This window comes from Arctopsyche grandis, chromosome 1 (assembly GCF_051622035.1).
Source record: "Arctopsyche grandis isolate Sample6627 chromosome 1, ASM5162203v2, whole genome shotgun sequence".
Taxonomy (NCBI): Eukaryota; Metazoa; Arthropoda; class Insecta; order Trichoptera; family Hydropsychidae; genus Arctopsyche; species Arctopsyche grandis.
Window position 1 is genome coordinate 42,118,654 of NC_135355.1, and position 17,895 is coordinate 42,136,548.

Consider the following 17,895-nt stretch of genomic DNA (forward strand, 5'->3'; position numbering starts at 1 on the left):
TATATAAAAACGGATGCGATGTGTGTATGTATGTGGGTATGTGGGTATGTGGCAGACGCGCCGACCAGTCTGGAGATTTAAAAAAAAAATTAGAACACCAGTATGTATATGTGGTGCCTATAGATATGTAATAAAATAAATACCCGCGAACAACGCGCACAGCCAATCAGAGTGAAGTGTTCCACGTGGACTAAAACCATTGACCAATAGGTGGTTTTTAAGCATCCGCTATTTGTATGCCGATAATGTATGCGCATACATTAAGTCGGTGAACAATATATAACTTATGCGTGCTTAGTAATAATAATATATCCCTAATAATTGAGCGCCGATTGACATCAAGCTGAGCGATGGGTGACGTCATTGTTAGATGCGCTGCGTTAGACACACACATTCATCCATAATTTCGAAAGGGTGAACGGCACATTAATACACGCGCGCGCCTATAAATTACCTTACGCTATATTTATATAACTTTATTTTAATTCGTGTATCAATTCCTTTCCGAAGCCCAAAACCAGTATAATATATAGTATTTGTATTATGCTTATATGTTTGCTTGGTTACAGTGACTCGTTCGAGTATACTGTAGCAAAAATATGTATAGGTAAATAAATAACATGTTTCAAATCGGACTAGATCTTTCAGCTGCTTGCCAAATTAAACAAACAAATCATCACAAATAGTGCCTCGTAAGTCATTACATCATGTTTTGATCCAGGATCTAGATGTTACAAACATTAGACTATTAGATTTTAATTTGCATCCTTGGATAGCTGAATTAGCAAATATGTACTATGATGATTGGAAGGCAAGGCGTCATACTTCTATTTTTATCATTTTAGCGCCAATTTAAAACTGTATACATACATCGATTTGGTTGAACAACTCAGTCGCATAATCAGTAATGCACACACATAAATGACAGTATGGTGGAATATGGGAGATTCAGACTTCCAGAAGGACAGTGAAGAAGTTAAATAAGGTTAAATGAGGACCTGTAGCTGTCTTGACGATGGATGCCGTGGATGGAGCTGCCAACGGTGGTGATCCTGTGGAGACTGTGAGCACTCATCTGCAGCCTGGACTCCCTCAGGCCTATGCCCATGACTGCACCGGTGACTGGAGACTCTGCCCTTGCCAGGTCGTGGGCATCGCTGGACTCCCCTTCCTCTTCGATGGTACCAGGTCTGAAGAAGAGCCTCTGGGTCTGTCCGCTGGTGGTTTGGCTCGAAGACAACTTGGCCATCTCCTCGTCGGTGGCCGTGCCCATCTTGGACTTGGAGCTGGACATGACCTCACCTGTCAACGGCGATTTCGAAACGCGTTCTCTTCCTTTTCATGATCTTTTGGAGCACTTGCGATTAGAAACCGATACGTGCAAACCTTTCCAACAAAATGCAATTTAAATATTCATGTCGTTGTCGATCAACAGTGGGAAAGTACAAAGCAACACAATATAATATATCACTAACAGTGGACATTTTATACGTATTTACATATTTGTATATTTTGAGAGTTTGTATCTCAAAAATTAAGAAGACCAATCCAATACTATTAAATTTTAAATATTTCATTTGCCATCATATTTTTTTAAATACATTATATTAAATAAATAGTCATTATGTATACTATATACTAATTATACTCCCGATGAAATATTACCAGGTGCACTATTAGAATAGAAGTTATATTCCAATGAACAAAATACTTCTTAATACTTTATTAATAGTATACATAAATATACGAAAAAAGAATATATTATTAATTTACAGACAAATTTTAAATCTATGATTCGAGTTATCAATAGGAGGCTCACGGGTTCGAGACACACCCAAGGGGAAAATTTTATCTCTATTTTTATATCTTTTATCATCGAATATAGGGATGCCATAATTGTCAAGATGCCGACCGGGAAGTTTAGAAATTGAATAATGGAAGGTAGAATTGAAAAACCTATGATTTCGACTACGATCAACAAATTTGCAGCTTTATTTCAATATCCTTAGTTCACGAGCAATTTAGACTAAACTACGGGATAACTTTTTGAGTGAGTGCTGGAATGGTACCCGAGAAAATAAAAAAAGAGCGAAAGAAATATGGGCAGACTAAATTATAAAAACGTGTGAGGTGTAATGGATGGATGAGCAAATGTATGATGATCATACATAGCGATATAGACCGCATCATTAATGTTCAAAGCAAGAGAGCAAAAAAACATGATTTTTCTATGAAAATGACAATAGTGAACCATTTTTAGTGCGAAAAGCATCTTTGGTGATGACAATTTTGGCGCCCCCAGATTTTGAAGCCCGGGACCATCGCTCTCTTCGTACGGCTCAGTGTATACGATTGAGTAAGGATGGAATCAGACAGCGGTGAATGTGGCATGTGATTTAATTTAGATAGTTTTAAACATATAGAAAAAATGTAACGTTCATAGCACGCGTGCATGGGATAGTCATTTCAAAACGACACATTCGACCTACATATGTCGTTGAAATTGTATGGTAGTATTTATCCTTACTTGACAGTGATCTATACCAAAACGACCCTTTGGAACATTTTCGGTAAAATTTTATCCTTGCTTGATAGTGAAATGGTCCAAAGGGTCGCTTCGATATATATCACTGTCAAGCAAGGATAAATCCTACCATACAATTTCAACGACATATGTAGGTCGAATATGTCGTTTTGAAAGGACTATCCCATGCACGCGTGCCATGAACGTCACATTTTTTCTATACGTTTAAAACTATCTAAAAAAAACCACGTGCCACATTCACCCATGTCTGATTTCACCCTAAGTGACTCAAGGACCAGAACACGGGGACACAAATCTACATATAAACCAAGACATGTCCGGGTCTACTAATCTAATCTAATAGCATTAGCAAAAACATAGACAGAATATGTATGTATATATTCAAAAAATGACGGTTAGGTTAAATCAAATTTTAAAATTACATATTTAGAACAAATACTGACCATTTATGTATGTACATATGAAATATTGACCAAATTTGTAAATACGCATTAAGGAATATAATAAACTGTATGTATTTCTCAATTCGAAAGATGAACTCTTGTAAACGACGAGTACCATTATTTTGTGTCCACTGTTAGTTTTGCAAAAAAGATCCAAACCAATGCGCAAATTGTAAGAACCCAAAACTTCAATGTTTAGCATAAAACTGTGTATTTACAAATATAGCACTATTTTAAAATTTCACAAGTTTAGTCATGTGGATTGGATCCTTTTCGCAGGACCAATTCTAAACAGATGCGGAAGGGAGAAGCGACGAGCACTGACATTGAAATATATACGATAATGATCAAAGCACGAGCAGAACGAGCGAGGAGTGGTGTTATACTGGCAGGTGACACCGAGTGTCTCGTCCTAGCAGGACTTCTGGTTAATTTACACGATTGGGTAATGCAATCATTAACATTATTACTATTCGTGGTCCTGGAGAGCGGGTGCACGACCTCGGCTCATTGCTCACTACCGGGTGCGAGATACGATCTGAGATCTCAACATATCTGTCACGCGACAACACTCCTCAATCAGTACACACAGACGTGCAAAAATATCGCAAAAGCCATAAAGATAACGCTCGATTCAGACATTCCTCGCCTTTTACTTATGGCTGTATTTAAGTGAAAGAAGAAAATCAGATGTGTGTAAGTCTACGCACGGTATAAGTGTTGCTTACAGTAGTGTGAGGCGGTGAAGATGAGAAGCAAGGGTAGGACCGTGCGCTGAGTAGAGTGAGCAAGTCGATTTTTTTATAAATAATACAAAAAAGAGAACTAGCAGAATGCTAAAAACAGCGCGAATTCGTTACACACTTTCCGTAACGTTTTCGATGTGAATCCCCAGAATTAAGTTTACATTTAAATGAATCGCCATCTGTCCAAACATCAAACTCCGTTCAATTGAAATACACGTCTCTATCGACGTGAACTTTTGACAGTTTGATCGGTAACGATATGCAGACTAATTTTTACCGGTCAAAATTGACCTCAACTAGACGTAATTGACCCGATTGTGCTAGCCAAATTGTCGAGACCCGGCTCTAAATCATTACATGACAGTTACATACGTATGTACATATGTACTTGCATTTGGTAATGTTTAAACATTATTCATTCGATATTAATATTGACTTAATAATACTTATCGCATGTTATGTGCATTTGACCAAATAAATACATGTATATATTTTCTAAAATATTCATTTTTAAATATGACTTAAAAATTTTAATTTAAATTAAAAAAAAACTGCAGTAATACAGGTTTTATAAAATTCATATAAATACATGTACATAGTAAGGCATATTTAAAAATGAGATAATACAATAATTAATATTTTAGAAAATTCGTACATACATAAATTCATTTGATCTAATGCATATAACATGCGATAAGTATTATAAAGTCAATATTAATATCGAATGAATTATATTTACACGGCCTGAATTTGTTGTATCAGTATTATTGGTCAATATTAAAATAATAAATTGTCATTATTTATATACAATATTACAGATTTTGGTCAATGTTATGCATGATATTATGATTTTGGTCAATGTGTTACAATATTACGTATACTTGGGTAATGTTGGATTACATTGAATTACATAAAGCTATGACCATTTAATATAATATAATATATAAATAAATACTGACCGTCTCTAATACAACAATACCAACTTCTCAGTATTAATAATGGTTTAAATCGACAATTTTGATACCGCCTGATTTTTAAATATTTCATAAAACTCTTTTAAATATTTCATAAAAAAATAAAAATAAGCCGAAACAATTAAGCGCCTCTGTTAACTAGCCAGTTAATTCAATTGAATAATTTAACCCCTTTTCTTAAATACGACATGAATGATTCAAAACGACCAAATTTAGATTGAACTATTCCTAAGAGCTGATTTATGTATGTATATCGTTTTCTATTACCTATATTAAATTTCAAGAATTTAAAATCGTTTCGCTCGAACTACTGTGATATGATCGGTTCAACGAAACTGATAACATTACACCTTTGTATATGTACGTATTGTATACATATTTACCTCAACATAAACATACCGAATACACAAACAAACTACCATAATGATACAACAATACAATTTTTGCAAAAAAAAAAAACTGTGTAGCTACATTAATTTGACATAACCTTCAAACGTTCCGATATACGTATATGGTCAATTTATTTACAAATCACGATTTTAGTCACTATTCTTCAGTCAGTGTGAATCGTCAAGCCACAGACTCACCGGTTCACTAACATTTTCGAGTACCGAATGGAGATTGTCAATTTGGTTGTCCATCATTGTGAGATGTTACTAGTCAAACAGTGTGACGGCGTGTTGTACGAGATGCCCACGCGATTTCAACGACAACTCCTGTTATTTCGAATTACTGCAAAACACTGACGAATTAATCACCAGTGTTGTAGTTGCTGTCGATTCGACGGATTCCGGTAAAAAAAATCAAAGAAAAAAATACTTGGTCATAATTTTTGAAGTGCAAACGCTTCTATGGGCGAAATCACACAGCGTGGGATGTGAGACGTGGGTTTTTTTTAGATAGTTTTATACATATAGAAAAAATGTGACGTTCATGGCACGCGTGCATGGGATAGTCCTTTCAAAACCACACATTCGATCTATGTCATTGAAATTGTATGGTAGTCGGTAAAATTGTATCCTTGCTTGAGAGTGAAATGGTCCAAAGGGTCATTTTGGTATAGATCAGTGGTTCTCAGGCGAAATTTTACCGTGGCCGCACAGGTGATAATAGTGGTTCTGCGGCCACCAGACAAAAGTGGAAATGTCTGGTGGCCACACCAAATTTAATCAAATAAATTAAAGTTACAAAAAAAGTGGATCAATTTATTCATAAAATAAAAGAAATTTTAACATCTTGATATCTATTTATTTAATAATAATGCAAATGGAAATTGCTCAATACTCCTTTCTTCTAATGCAAGCCGCATTGCTGTTTCTAAGTTTGCATCTGTCAGATCGTTTCTAAATTTGTTTTTAATAAAGTGCATTACACTGAATGATCTTTCGCAATATACGGTAGTGAGAAAAAAATAGACAATTTTAATAAAGCAATTGTTGCCAAATCTTTATATTGGTTTATTTCATTGTCAACGTATATTTCCTTTATATAACTTTAATGGTTATTAAGTATTTGATCATGACTAATTTCTAATAATGCATATTTTACGTTAGCCCAGTTAATTAATCTCAATACTGAAAATTATTTTAATCTATTTTATAGTACTATGAAATTTTCATTTGTCTTCATAATAAAAGGGGAAGATACAAAAGAAACAGTTTTAAAAATATTCAATTCGTCGAACCTTTCATCAAGTTCCAGATTCAGAGATTTAAGACACTCTATTATTTTAAGTTTTAATTTTAATTTTAATCTATGAAATCACTAACAGAAGATAAAATTGAAAAATTGTCATTTTCAACTTCTGTAACAAGGCTTTTCGCTATAATTTTAGTTTGTCAATGATGAGCATGGTTTTTTTAATATTATTGTTTAGTTACTTTTTTGTAGTTTTTAAAATATATTTAATTTTTTTTAAATATTAGTATTATTTACTATTAAGTCGCTGGTGGCCGCAGTAAAATCCACTAGTGGCCGCACTTGAGAACCACTGGTATAGATCACTGTCAAGCAAGTATAAATACTACCATACAATTTCAATAACATAGGTCGAATGTGTCGTTTTGAAAGGACTATCCTATGCACGCGTGCCATGAACGTCACATTTTTTCTATATGTTTAAAACTATCTAAAAAAAACCACGTGCCACATTCCCCGCTGTTTGATTTCATTATTAAAATATTTCATAAGTAAAAAAAAAAAGATGATAAATTAAATAATCATTATTACAGTGATTTTAGGCCAATTTTTGTGGTTGGTATAATATTTGATAGTGATACTAACCATTTTAAATTCATGAATAAAAACATGACGGATTTAAGGTACTCGTGATACTCATTACAAATTGGTACTTTTGATCTACATATCTCGATTTCTGCGAAAAATGGCCATTTTATCGAAATATAAAATGCATCATGATAAACCAAATAAGATATGATCAATACTGCGAAGTAATACGTAATTATTTTTAAAAATCATAAGAAAACTTTATCACGAAAGAGATTTTCACATATTAAATAAGAGATGATTCAGCGATTACTTAATCATTTAGATCGATTTATATATATTTTTTATATAAATTATATTTTTACATTGAATCATTGGAATCAACCAATTAAAAGGAAATAAAAATGGTTGTGTTAAAGGAAGGCATTGCTTTTTCGGTAAATTAGAAAATTTATCAGTAATTACCGGTGATTATTTTATCGCGAATGCAATACATATACAGGCATATTATTGGATTAAAAATCGACGAAAATGGCGTATTGTGGGTTAAAGGTCTGTTCATACTTAACAGCACTGCACGGCTTCAGCACTGTACGACTCCGTTTCAAATATGTCATTTTATTACATTTCTATTCATATCTACCTACACGTCGCGGTCACGTCACGTTTACAGCAATTTGGTTGAGTGCAAGGCGAAATCGGCTTACTTATACATTAGAGGCCATGACGATACGGCGCAATATTGCTTACGTCGTATTGTCGAGTACTTGCAATATGAATGCATACACGTGCATTCGTAGCTACGCGTCAGAATACAAGTCAGAAAAAATGTTTTGACGTTTATCGAACGAAAAATTGTGTATAATCGCGCTGTTGTTGGAAGAAGAAGCTCAAGAAGGCAATAAAAAAGCACGGAGGCGTTTTGATGTGCATCCCATGTTAAAAAATAGAAAAACCGAAGGAGAGTTTTGGACACTGTATAAGGAGCCTGTGGATGATGGACAATTTTTTTTTAAATATTTGCGTAAAAAAAATATTTTTTTTTTAAATATTTGCGCCAAATCCATGTCGAAAGATTGAACAGCTGTCAACTGTCACTATCGATAATTGGTCCAAAACAGCAAAGCGGCAGACTCATGGCACGTAATTCGCGTGTATATTTCCACGATGGCCAAAAAAACGGATACGTTGACGGATGTTGCTGTAAGGTATGAACAGGAAATGTCGGGTACTGCTGAAAGCCTGCCGTGGCGTAAACGTGACGGTTGGTATGAATATACCCATACAAAATGTACCAAAGAATACTTTTCGTACGGCCGGATACCTGCTGAAGTCGGTACGTGCTGACTAGGTATGAACAGATCTTAACTAGTAGAATTTTTTTTCAGTATTTTATGTCCAAAATGACTAAAATTTTGAGCGGGATGAATAAAAGGTATGCAAAGAAATAAATTGATCATATTTCACTGTACATATTGAAGATTTGTAGTGATAACATAGTAATAAGTTGTACCGAGTAGCGAGCCTTTTGTCAGTTTGACAGTTATATTGTGGCACCACTGATGCGTCCGCAAGAGTGGCAAAACTGATGCACGATTAAGTGGCAACACAGACCAACCAAGCCGTAAGAAATGGGATCAGACGGTTTCAATTATGATTATTAATTATTACGATTGGACTTGATGTATTTATATGACATTATTCACCTGAGATTTATTTTTAATTATGTACGGTTCAATATAAGCTATCGTTTTTAAGGAAAGTAACCATATACAGTAATTTAATCCACTTTTATTTGTTTACCAGTAAATTAAGAACTGTCTTGTAATGAATTGAATCCAAAGAAGTACAAATACATGCACCTAGACAGTGGGTAAAGATTTGGATCCTATATAATACAAATAACTTAAGTTTAAAACAATGTAAGTAAACATTACATGTTATTTCCTTGTCGAAAAAAATCATATATTTAATAATGAGACACCAATGATGACAGGCATGCACTGCGTATTATCCATATGTATTGTTATATACCTCGCTTATCAATTTAGTTCACACAATAATCATATTCACTTTCTCACATTTATATACGTGAATAACAAGTCCATTAAAATTCAGGTAAAGGGATAGTCAGACAGGAATGCCGGACTTTGCCCTACCCAAAAGATAAAAATCATTTATATAGATCACATAAGTTAGTTATCACCATCGAGACTCCGAGAGTGATAGTCATTAATATCGACCCTGTAAGTGACGGTCAGCACAGCAGCAGAACAAAGTGAACCAAAGTTATTTAGTGAAACAAAGTTCTACGTATCTCATTTTAAATTCATCATCGTTCCATAATTAAATGTGCAGTTTTCGAATATATCTACCAATAACATAAATGTAACGTTTTTATGATAATAAAGAAATCTTGGTTTGTTAACCGAGTAATTTAAAAAATATATAAACTGCGTTTTGGAACATGACAGTACATATGAATATGCTTAGTAGGTACGTGTGCACATTGTGCATATCAAAAGTGCTCATGCAATCGCGTATATTTGCCTTCTGTCTAGTTATATGAAATAAATTGTAAATTGTATAATGTATAAACTTAAGGAAGGAACAGTAGTAGAATGAAGCAGGTAGATTTGCAAGACAAAAGCATCTGTCGACACAACAACGACATGTATTTATGGGACAATTTCTAATACACCACTGTTTCCCCAAGTGCTGGCTATCGAAGGGGACAGATCGCGTTAGTCATCGAATGCACGTTTAGAATATGCGACTTGTTCGCAGTCCCGCGGAAAATGCACTTTCGCTCCTTATGCAAATGCTGCTTGGCACATTTGCAACGAGTCCGTGGACGTTTTCCACGTCCCAGGATCGCTCACGACGATCCTCCGAATGGCACTGGTCCTTATCGCTAATTCGGAAGCTGGACAGATGATCATTCGCTGTCATCCTGTGCCGGTCAGAGACGGTCGTGCCATTTAATGATCACTGACAAGTGTTCTACTACGGTCGACTATGCTTAATGATGCTCTTCTTATTATTTTTCTTTTTTATTTTTTTTTTACTGACAAAGACTTAAAAAACCACACGAAGAAATTATCGTGTATTATTTAAACAGTTGGAACAGTATTTTTAAATACACATATAGATAACTGTGGAAACGATTCAATTCAGTAGTTGGTTCACTTAAGTGTGGATAAAAGTATACGCACTGTGGTACTGCAGCACCCCCAAGGAAATTGAGAAAAATTTAATATTATTATATACATAAATGTATGTATATTATATGAAAATTTCAATATTATTTAAGCGTGTATTAAGCTCGCCCGCAGACAGATACATCCAATAATGATCATACATCGCTGTACTAATATCAGAAAGTGAGGCATTGTTTATGATTTTGTGCAGTACGGTTTTCGATGGAATATGCTCGAGTGACCGAAGGAGGGGCGCGGGTGTAGCTAGAAGCTTGGTCAGTACTGCACTCCCAACAGTACTATACACATTTCTTGTTGCGTTCGTGTGCGCGCCGCGCGCTCGACACGCTACTTTTTAAGTGTTTTACTCAAGAGAAGTAATGCATAGTATTAATGATTTATTAATATTTTTAAAACTTATTTTTGCAATCAATTTATGCAAAGTTCGTGTGAAAATAAGAAAACGTATTAAATTTTGCTTACAACTATCTCAGCCAAAACGGTGTTTTTCATCAATAAATAGAATAAAGACATACATATATAAGAAAAACAATGTTTCAGGAAAGATTGACGGCTTTGTATATGCTGTCAATTGAAAAAAAAATGATTATGAACAGTGAAAAATTTAACGAAAAAGTGATAGACCTTTTTTCAAGGAAAAAAGACAGAAGAATCAATTTTATAATGAAATAAAATACATATAATGTTTAATTTTGATAATTTTGATGTTAATAGTATAATATAATCCAAATAAACATTTATTTTTATTTTGAAACAACCGCAGCACCCCCAGATATATTATCCACAAGCCGCCACTGACAATAGATAAAGTTTTGTGATCATGCGAAAATTCGAATTCGAGATTTTGACTGATTAAAACTCAGAATCGATTACTGATAACGTTTTCATGATCTAGAAAAAATCTGTGTGTGTGTGTCTGTGTATTTTCTATCGAACTGAAACTTAGTATCGGTTACTGAAATTATTATCGACACGACATAAATTTTTAAGTTGACTGGAAATGGTACCTCCCCTTATAGAATTGCCCAAGGGCGCCATAGGGTATAAGGCAGGGATCCCAAATATTCGTCGACTTCAACTATTCGAATATCGAATAGTAAATCAAGAGCTATTCGAATATTCGAATATATTCGAAAATTAAAAAAAAGGTAATTACATATAAACCAAACATAAATTTGAATGAATCGTATTATCATAGTTGCCATTGAATTCCAACTAGTTTTTATAGCCAATAATAATTTCAATTTTTTCTTTTCTTTTTTCATTATGATTTCTTGTAATAATGTATATTTCGCCGGTGACTTCTTAAATATTCGTATTATTTTTCTAATGTTTTCTAAGATTTCGTAGAGATTATCATCGATCGAAAAGTGATTTTCTTCAAACATTTCCGTATTTATGTAATTAATAAAAATCTTCTTCATTATCTTCATTTTTATCACAATTATCCCCATTATACATATATGTATTTAATTTTCTTCATAATCGTCGGCTTCTTCTTCATCACTATTTTCATCTTGATTTTGTGTATTTAGTTTGTAAAAAATATATACACGAATAATATTCGAATAGTTGATGAAATATTCGAATAACGAATGCCTGAAAAATCAGACGAATAATTCGAATACTCGAATATTCGAATATTCGATTGGGATCCCTAGTGTAAGGCCGGCACTGCCTCCATACGCGCCTTGTACATCCGTGTATGCCTTGTGTTTCTCTTCTATAGCGTGTAAAACACACTAGATTTTTTTTTAAATTTAAAATTTACAAATTAAGATGTAAAATCAATGAAACAAGTAAGCTCACTGAAATACAGTACGACTGTAGCAACAGCGAGTACGATCAGCAGGATGTAGGCTAACCTTCCTGTACAATGGAGCGAATGAACACATGCACATATGTATGTACATAGATCTGATGTATGAAAAATGTCTGCGATAATCTGGTCACGGGCTACGCTTTCCGACAACGTCCTGTATCAGATGTACACCAGTTTTAAAAAAAAACCAACAACACTTGAACAGGCCCATCTTGAATAAGCCTTCATAAAATAGAGCCGTATCATAAAACTAACCGGCGGTAGCAGACAGTAAATTAATAAAAAATAATATTAAAAGTAGCATCAATTACACCAATCATACATAGATAATGAATCGTGGTTGTATTCAGTTTTTTTTATGTAATCGACGTACCTACGCACATCCGTCTTGTTAAAAAGAGTACAATGAACGTCGCTAAATTACAGCGGACGAAACCGTGTTTTCCGGTTGGAATTCTGTTTGTTTTTAAATGGTAGCACATGCTGATTCGGCTCTGTCAAATATTAATATCGTATTAATTGGACGACCTTCGGTAGAGGTGTAATTTTCACACCCTCGGTGTTGAAGGTGTTGGGATACGGGAGATGCACACGATTACATGTGCAATTTGCATTCGACCGCGTAGTACTTATTGGATAATGAGCAAATTGGAACAGTCTTCCTCCAATTTACTCAACAAGTCGTTTTCATGTTTTTCGCAGAACACGTTTTCACGTTCTTTGATGCGTGGTATTACTGGAAATGCTATTCAATGGTATTATCCAATTTCCAACAATTTTTCGACTTTAAACTTTTATAGGGACGGTAAGTATAAACGGAATTTATGTCACGAAACAAAAACAAAAGTAAGTACTTTTATGTATTTCCCACAATAATTAAATTCACTTTATCACAGTCATATACATATGTATGTGCGTGAGTAACAAGTCCGTTAAAATTCCCGAGAGGGGGGAGTTCATGAGCACGTTTGTTTTAGCCCTAATTGGCAACAAGATATCATGCTTTCGCAAAACACTATGATTATTCATTCATATTCAAAACCCTACATATTTATTTATATATTTTAAGAACTCCTGGAAGTGAAGATAATTCAACTTTATGGCCCTTATGAAATTCCTTGTTCTAGTGATGATTTATATAACAGTTTTTTACTATCTTAGGTTATGTGTACTGTTATGTACCTCGCTTATCAATGTAGTTCCCACAATAATCAAATTCACTTTCTCACATTCATATACGTGAGTAAAAATTCTATTAAAATTCCTGTAAAGGGATATTTTTATATTTTGAACAAGTTTTCGGAAGCCGTTGGAAACCCACTAGTAGGCAGCATTTTTTAGGTATTTTTTTTAGATATTTAAGTATGCATATTTTGCGATGAACATAAGATTCATTTTGATTGTCGAAATCAATGTATTATAACCTAAGGGTATATATATATATGTATATATATATATATATATATATATATATATATATATATATATATATATATATATATATATATATATATATATATATATATATATATATATATATATATATGTAATATAATCTACTTGGATAAGTATACTCTTGAAAAAATTCTAGTGTATCAGAATATCTTACTGTGACTAAACATTCCAAAGCTTTAACTTTTTGAATGATAAAATCTCTTTTCCTGTTTGATAGTAAACTATATCTGTATTTTTTTTAATAGATTACTACATATATACTGTATATAATTGTAGTTTTATTATACAAATCTATGATTCGTTATTTCGTAGAAAATTATCACACAGCGATTTAGCAGTAACTATTATTAAAAATATGTATTATAAATATATTCATTAAATTTTTTTGATAATAAGTCGCAAATATTTTTTTTAAACATAAAAAATTATTAAGCGTGATTATTTATTTTTATCCATAAAATCAGATCATTTTATGGTTGAGACATTTTTAAAAGAAAAAAACTGCAATATCACACAGTTTTTCTCCAAATGGATTATTGTTCAAAAATCAAAATTTAGAGCAAATTGTATTGCGGAGAAAATTTTCCGACATATCCAAGAAGCAAACCACTCTTATAAAAAAAAATGTAAATTTTCAAATGATTATCATATTAAAATACAAAAAATATATTAATACAAATAAATAAATTAAAAATATGCACATTCCCCATATCAATATTAACAGATAGACAAATTCGCAATATTTAATAAAAAATTAGTAGCATTCAAAAACATTTTACAAATTTTACATAGATGTCACTGCTAAAATTATTTTATTCCGAAATATTTTCCGACAAATTTTCTTCCACAATAAATCAACACAAAATTGAATACAAAACAGTACAACTTACCCACTGATCTAACATCTACCGAAAGTGAAGGCAATGTGTGTTATACTCGATCAGGCGTCGGACTGGTTTCAGGCGTGGCTATAGCGATCGGAACTTTCAACAGAGGTAATTTTGGAACATCGGACACGTTCCTAGAAGACACGTGTCCGCTCTGGGCTCTGAGGAAAACGCATAAAACCAAATTAAAATAAAATCGACACCACAAAACTTGAACCAAATTCACATACACACACACACACCTGGTGAGTCTCGGTTGGAGACTGCTAACGAGGAGATTTTGCATGGATCCGTTAATGCCATTATGAAGGTGTTCATTGACGTGATGGAAGCTGGCCAGCTGATGATGACTGCCGTGATGGTTTCCCAACGCTCCCAGGTGGTGATGATGATGATGATTATTACCATGGTGACCGTTCGTTAGTACGCCGTTCTGTTCCGATTGAGGTCTCTCGCTGGCACTGGTCTGGTTTTGCGATGATATTTCACTCTGGCTTTCGAGCAAGCGTCTATTCTCCTGTATCCTGGAATCGGGAATTTTGATTTCGATGTGTTCATCCAAAGACATCGAGTCTACGGAACACGAATCCAACGTGTCGTTGGACGGAGCTGGTCTTAGTACGGGAATGTTGGCACCCACGATGAGACGGTCTGAAAATTGTTATAAAATAATTAAATAAGACTACTTTTACGGTGATTGGCAGTAAAATTGCCAGTTCAAAGACCAGTACCTCCTCGATTTGAAGCGTTTACTGAAGCTCGCAGTTCGTCTAATTGTCGAGCACTGCACAAAGGTGTATCCACTTCGTAAGTGTTGTTAAATAATGTATAATCCACCTAGAATTAAACCATTTTATTCATTTTTTTAAAATATGTCCACTTTTTACTACAATTTATAAAAAAGAAAACGGAGAAGAATCTGAACATTTAAAAAATCTTGACGTCATTCATACCTCAATTCTTAAAAACAGTGAGTATCAATATATATGTAATACTAGTGTTGTGCCCGATGAAATATCATTGCATGGATTATGGCATATTCAGTTATTCATATTTTTTTCAAATACCTAATATTAAATATATTTAACTAGTGAAATGAGTCCCGATGAAAATTTCAATGGATGTATAATAAGTAAAAACTACCTACCTACATACATATAAACAATATAAAACAGCAATAAAAAAATCCTAATAGATGGCGCTAAATGCTCGTGGCACTATTTTCCAAGAGGAAATATTGAAAGCAAACAATATATACATATGTATACAGGTTTTTTATTGATTCTACAAACCAAAACTTACATATGTACATACATACACAGTCTCTTTCGAAATGATATATTAGATTTAATATTTATATTTAATTGTTTAATATGAAAAAAAAAATGGTAAAAACTACCTACCTACTTACATATAAACAATATAAAAATTAATTAATTAAATAAATTTTCAATAGATGGCGTTAAATGCTCTGAGACTATTGCCCTAGAGCAGCGATTCCCAAATGATGGGTCGCAACCCGGTAACGGGTCGCAAAAAGCAAAATGCCGGGTCGCCAATTTCCTAAAATAAATAAATTATTGGTACATTTGATTTCTTTATAGGTTTATCAGAGTAAATTATTTTGTATTAGAACATGTAAAGACTGTATGGACATAAATATACTGTTTCATTTTACCTATAAGCTGGTAGTATAGGCGATAGCAAATTTAGTGGGTCACGAAGGAGAAATATTAAAATCAACGGGTTGCGGAAAAAATAGTTTGGGAAACGCTGCCCTAGAGGAAACATTAGTAGCAATCAGTATATACATATGTATGTATATATAGAAGTTTCTTCTTGATCTATTATTATTAGAGGTAGGATAGCCAAGATGCCGCTCATTGTTCCATTGTTGTAAGTCCTTTGTAAAAAGGTTCGGCAAACCTTTAACAATGCATTTACAATATTTGAACAATACACGGCCCCCTCAGGCTCCGGTGACTAGTTATTTTATTCGTACATTTTGTTGCCAGTGTTTTAACATGACGTACATCGAATCGAAACGAATATTACAGTACGGCGAGCGTTATCGCAGACACACAGACACACACACACACACAGAATAGTGCTATTATATATGTATATGAATATTTTATTATGTAGGCCATTGTGGCGCATTAGGTTCTCCCTGTAATGCCACAATGGTCCAAAACGTTAAATAAATAAATGATTAATACTGACTATTTATGACCATTTTTTTAGGAAATTTCTACAATGGTGTTCATTTTATTGAATTTGTATATATGTAGCACATGAATTAGCTAAAATTAAATCTAATTTACCTCGTATTCACCAGTTTCCTTTCTAAAGGATACGATCGGTTCAAATCGATGTCCCCAAAATATTTCCGATGGTAAAAAACTACTTCTGGCTTGTGTGGTCATACCAGTCGATTCGATCACTCCCTCTGAAACATTTCAAACACAAATATGTACATATGTATATAAAATAAATTAATATTATTTATTAAAAGTTCTAATTTTACCGAGAGAAAATATAAAAGCGCACGTGTTGATGATAAATCCGCGGATTACTTTACGTACCGTAAAATATTTATATGAACTAAATATATTTTTATGATTGAGAATATTTTTACCTAGCATGACGACTATTTCGAATCTTTCCCTGAGCATATCCGAGGCTGATAAGTTGTACAGTGGTGAACTTTCGTTGATGATGTGGACGATGGTGGTCGGCCATATGAACATCAACCTGTCCTCTTCACCATCAGGACCAACTTTTAATTCTTGCTGATAAAATGGCAACAATTCACCTTCCCTTGTTACCTACGAATTCATATTTTATGTATTCAGTGAAAACACAAAGGAAAAATTTGATAAGCCTCGAACGAATCATGCATTAACATTGAATTGTTACCCAATACCTATTTGGTCAGCATTAAGGTTAGGCTAGGTTAGATCTACATTGAAATATTCAATAATAATATTGACCGTATAATAATAATTTCGTTTAAATATTTGGTCAGAATTTATGGAAAATAAACTGTCAGTAATGATTATATATAATATATATAAACATAAATTGGCACAGATAAGTTAAAATACTCAAAATTAATACTGACTATATATGTACATACACACTATATGAAAAATCTATTGATTATTTCTTAAGTACTTTCCATATTTTTTTAAAACATTGACCATAGTTTTATATGAAAATATTGACCAAATATTCGCCTTAAAATTATTTGATTAGAAACAATATATGTATGTAAGAATATTGAGTTAATAAGTGATTTTTTAATGATATAATATAATGGTGTTTGAATATTTGGTAAAAATTTTTAAATAAATGATAAATATATTATAAAGATTAATATTGAAAAATAATCTGGTTAATTAATACTGACCATTTACGTGCAATGTTGACCAAATAAATACAGGCCTTTAATATGATACATATGTATAAGTTAGTATTAGAAACAATATAAGCATAGTTATTCAATACATGGTGAAAGTGCTCAATTTAGGTTTGAAGTGTTAATGACAATAATAAGCACAAAGAATAATTCAA

The 17,895-nt window shown here is 33.1% G+C and overlaps 1 protein-coding gene across 1 annotated transcript in view; it reads right to left on the reverse strand.

Annotated features, from left to right (window-relative positions):
• Positions 1–17,895, reverse strand: part of LOC143915619 (ATP-sensitive inward rectifier potassium channel 12-like) — an 89,719-nt gene that overhangs the window by 18,085 nt on the left and 53,739 nt on the right. The window contains exons 5-9 of the mRNA XM_077436333.1: positions 16,958–17,147; positions 16,644–16,768; positions 15,051–15,156; positions 14,562–14,970; positions 14,323–14,480 (exon numbers count right to left, since the gene is read on the reverse strand). Of these exons, the coding sequence (XP_077292459.1) occupies positions 14,363–14,480; positions 14,562–14,970; positions 15,051–15,156; positions 16,644–16,768; positions 16,958–17,147 (948 nt within the window). The 3' untranslated portion in view covers positions 14,323–14,362. The remainder of the gene's footprint in view (positions 1–14,322; positions 14,481–14,561; positions 14,971–15,050; positions 15,157–16,643; positions 16,769–16,957; positions 17,148–17,895) is intronic.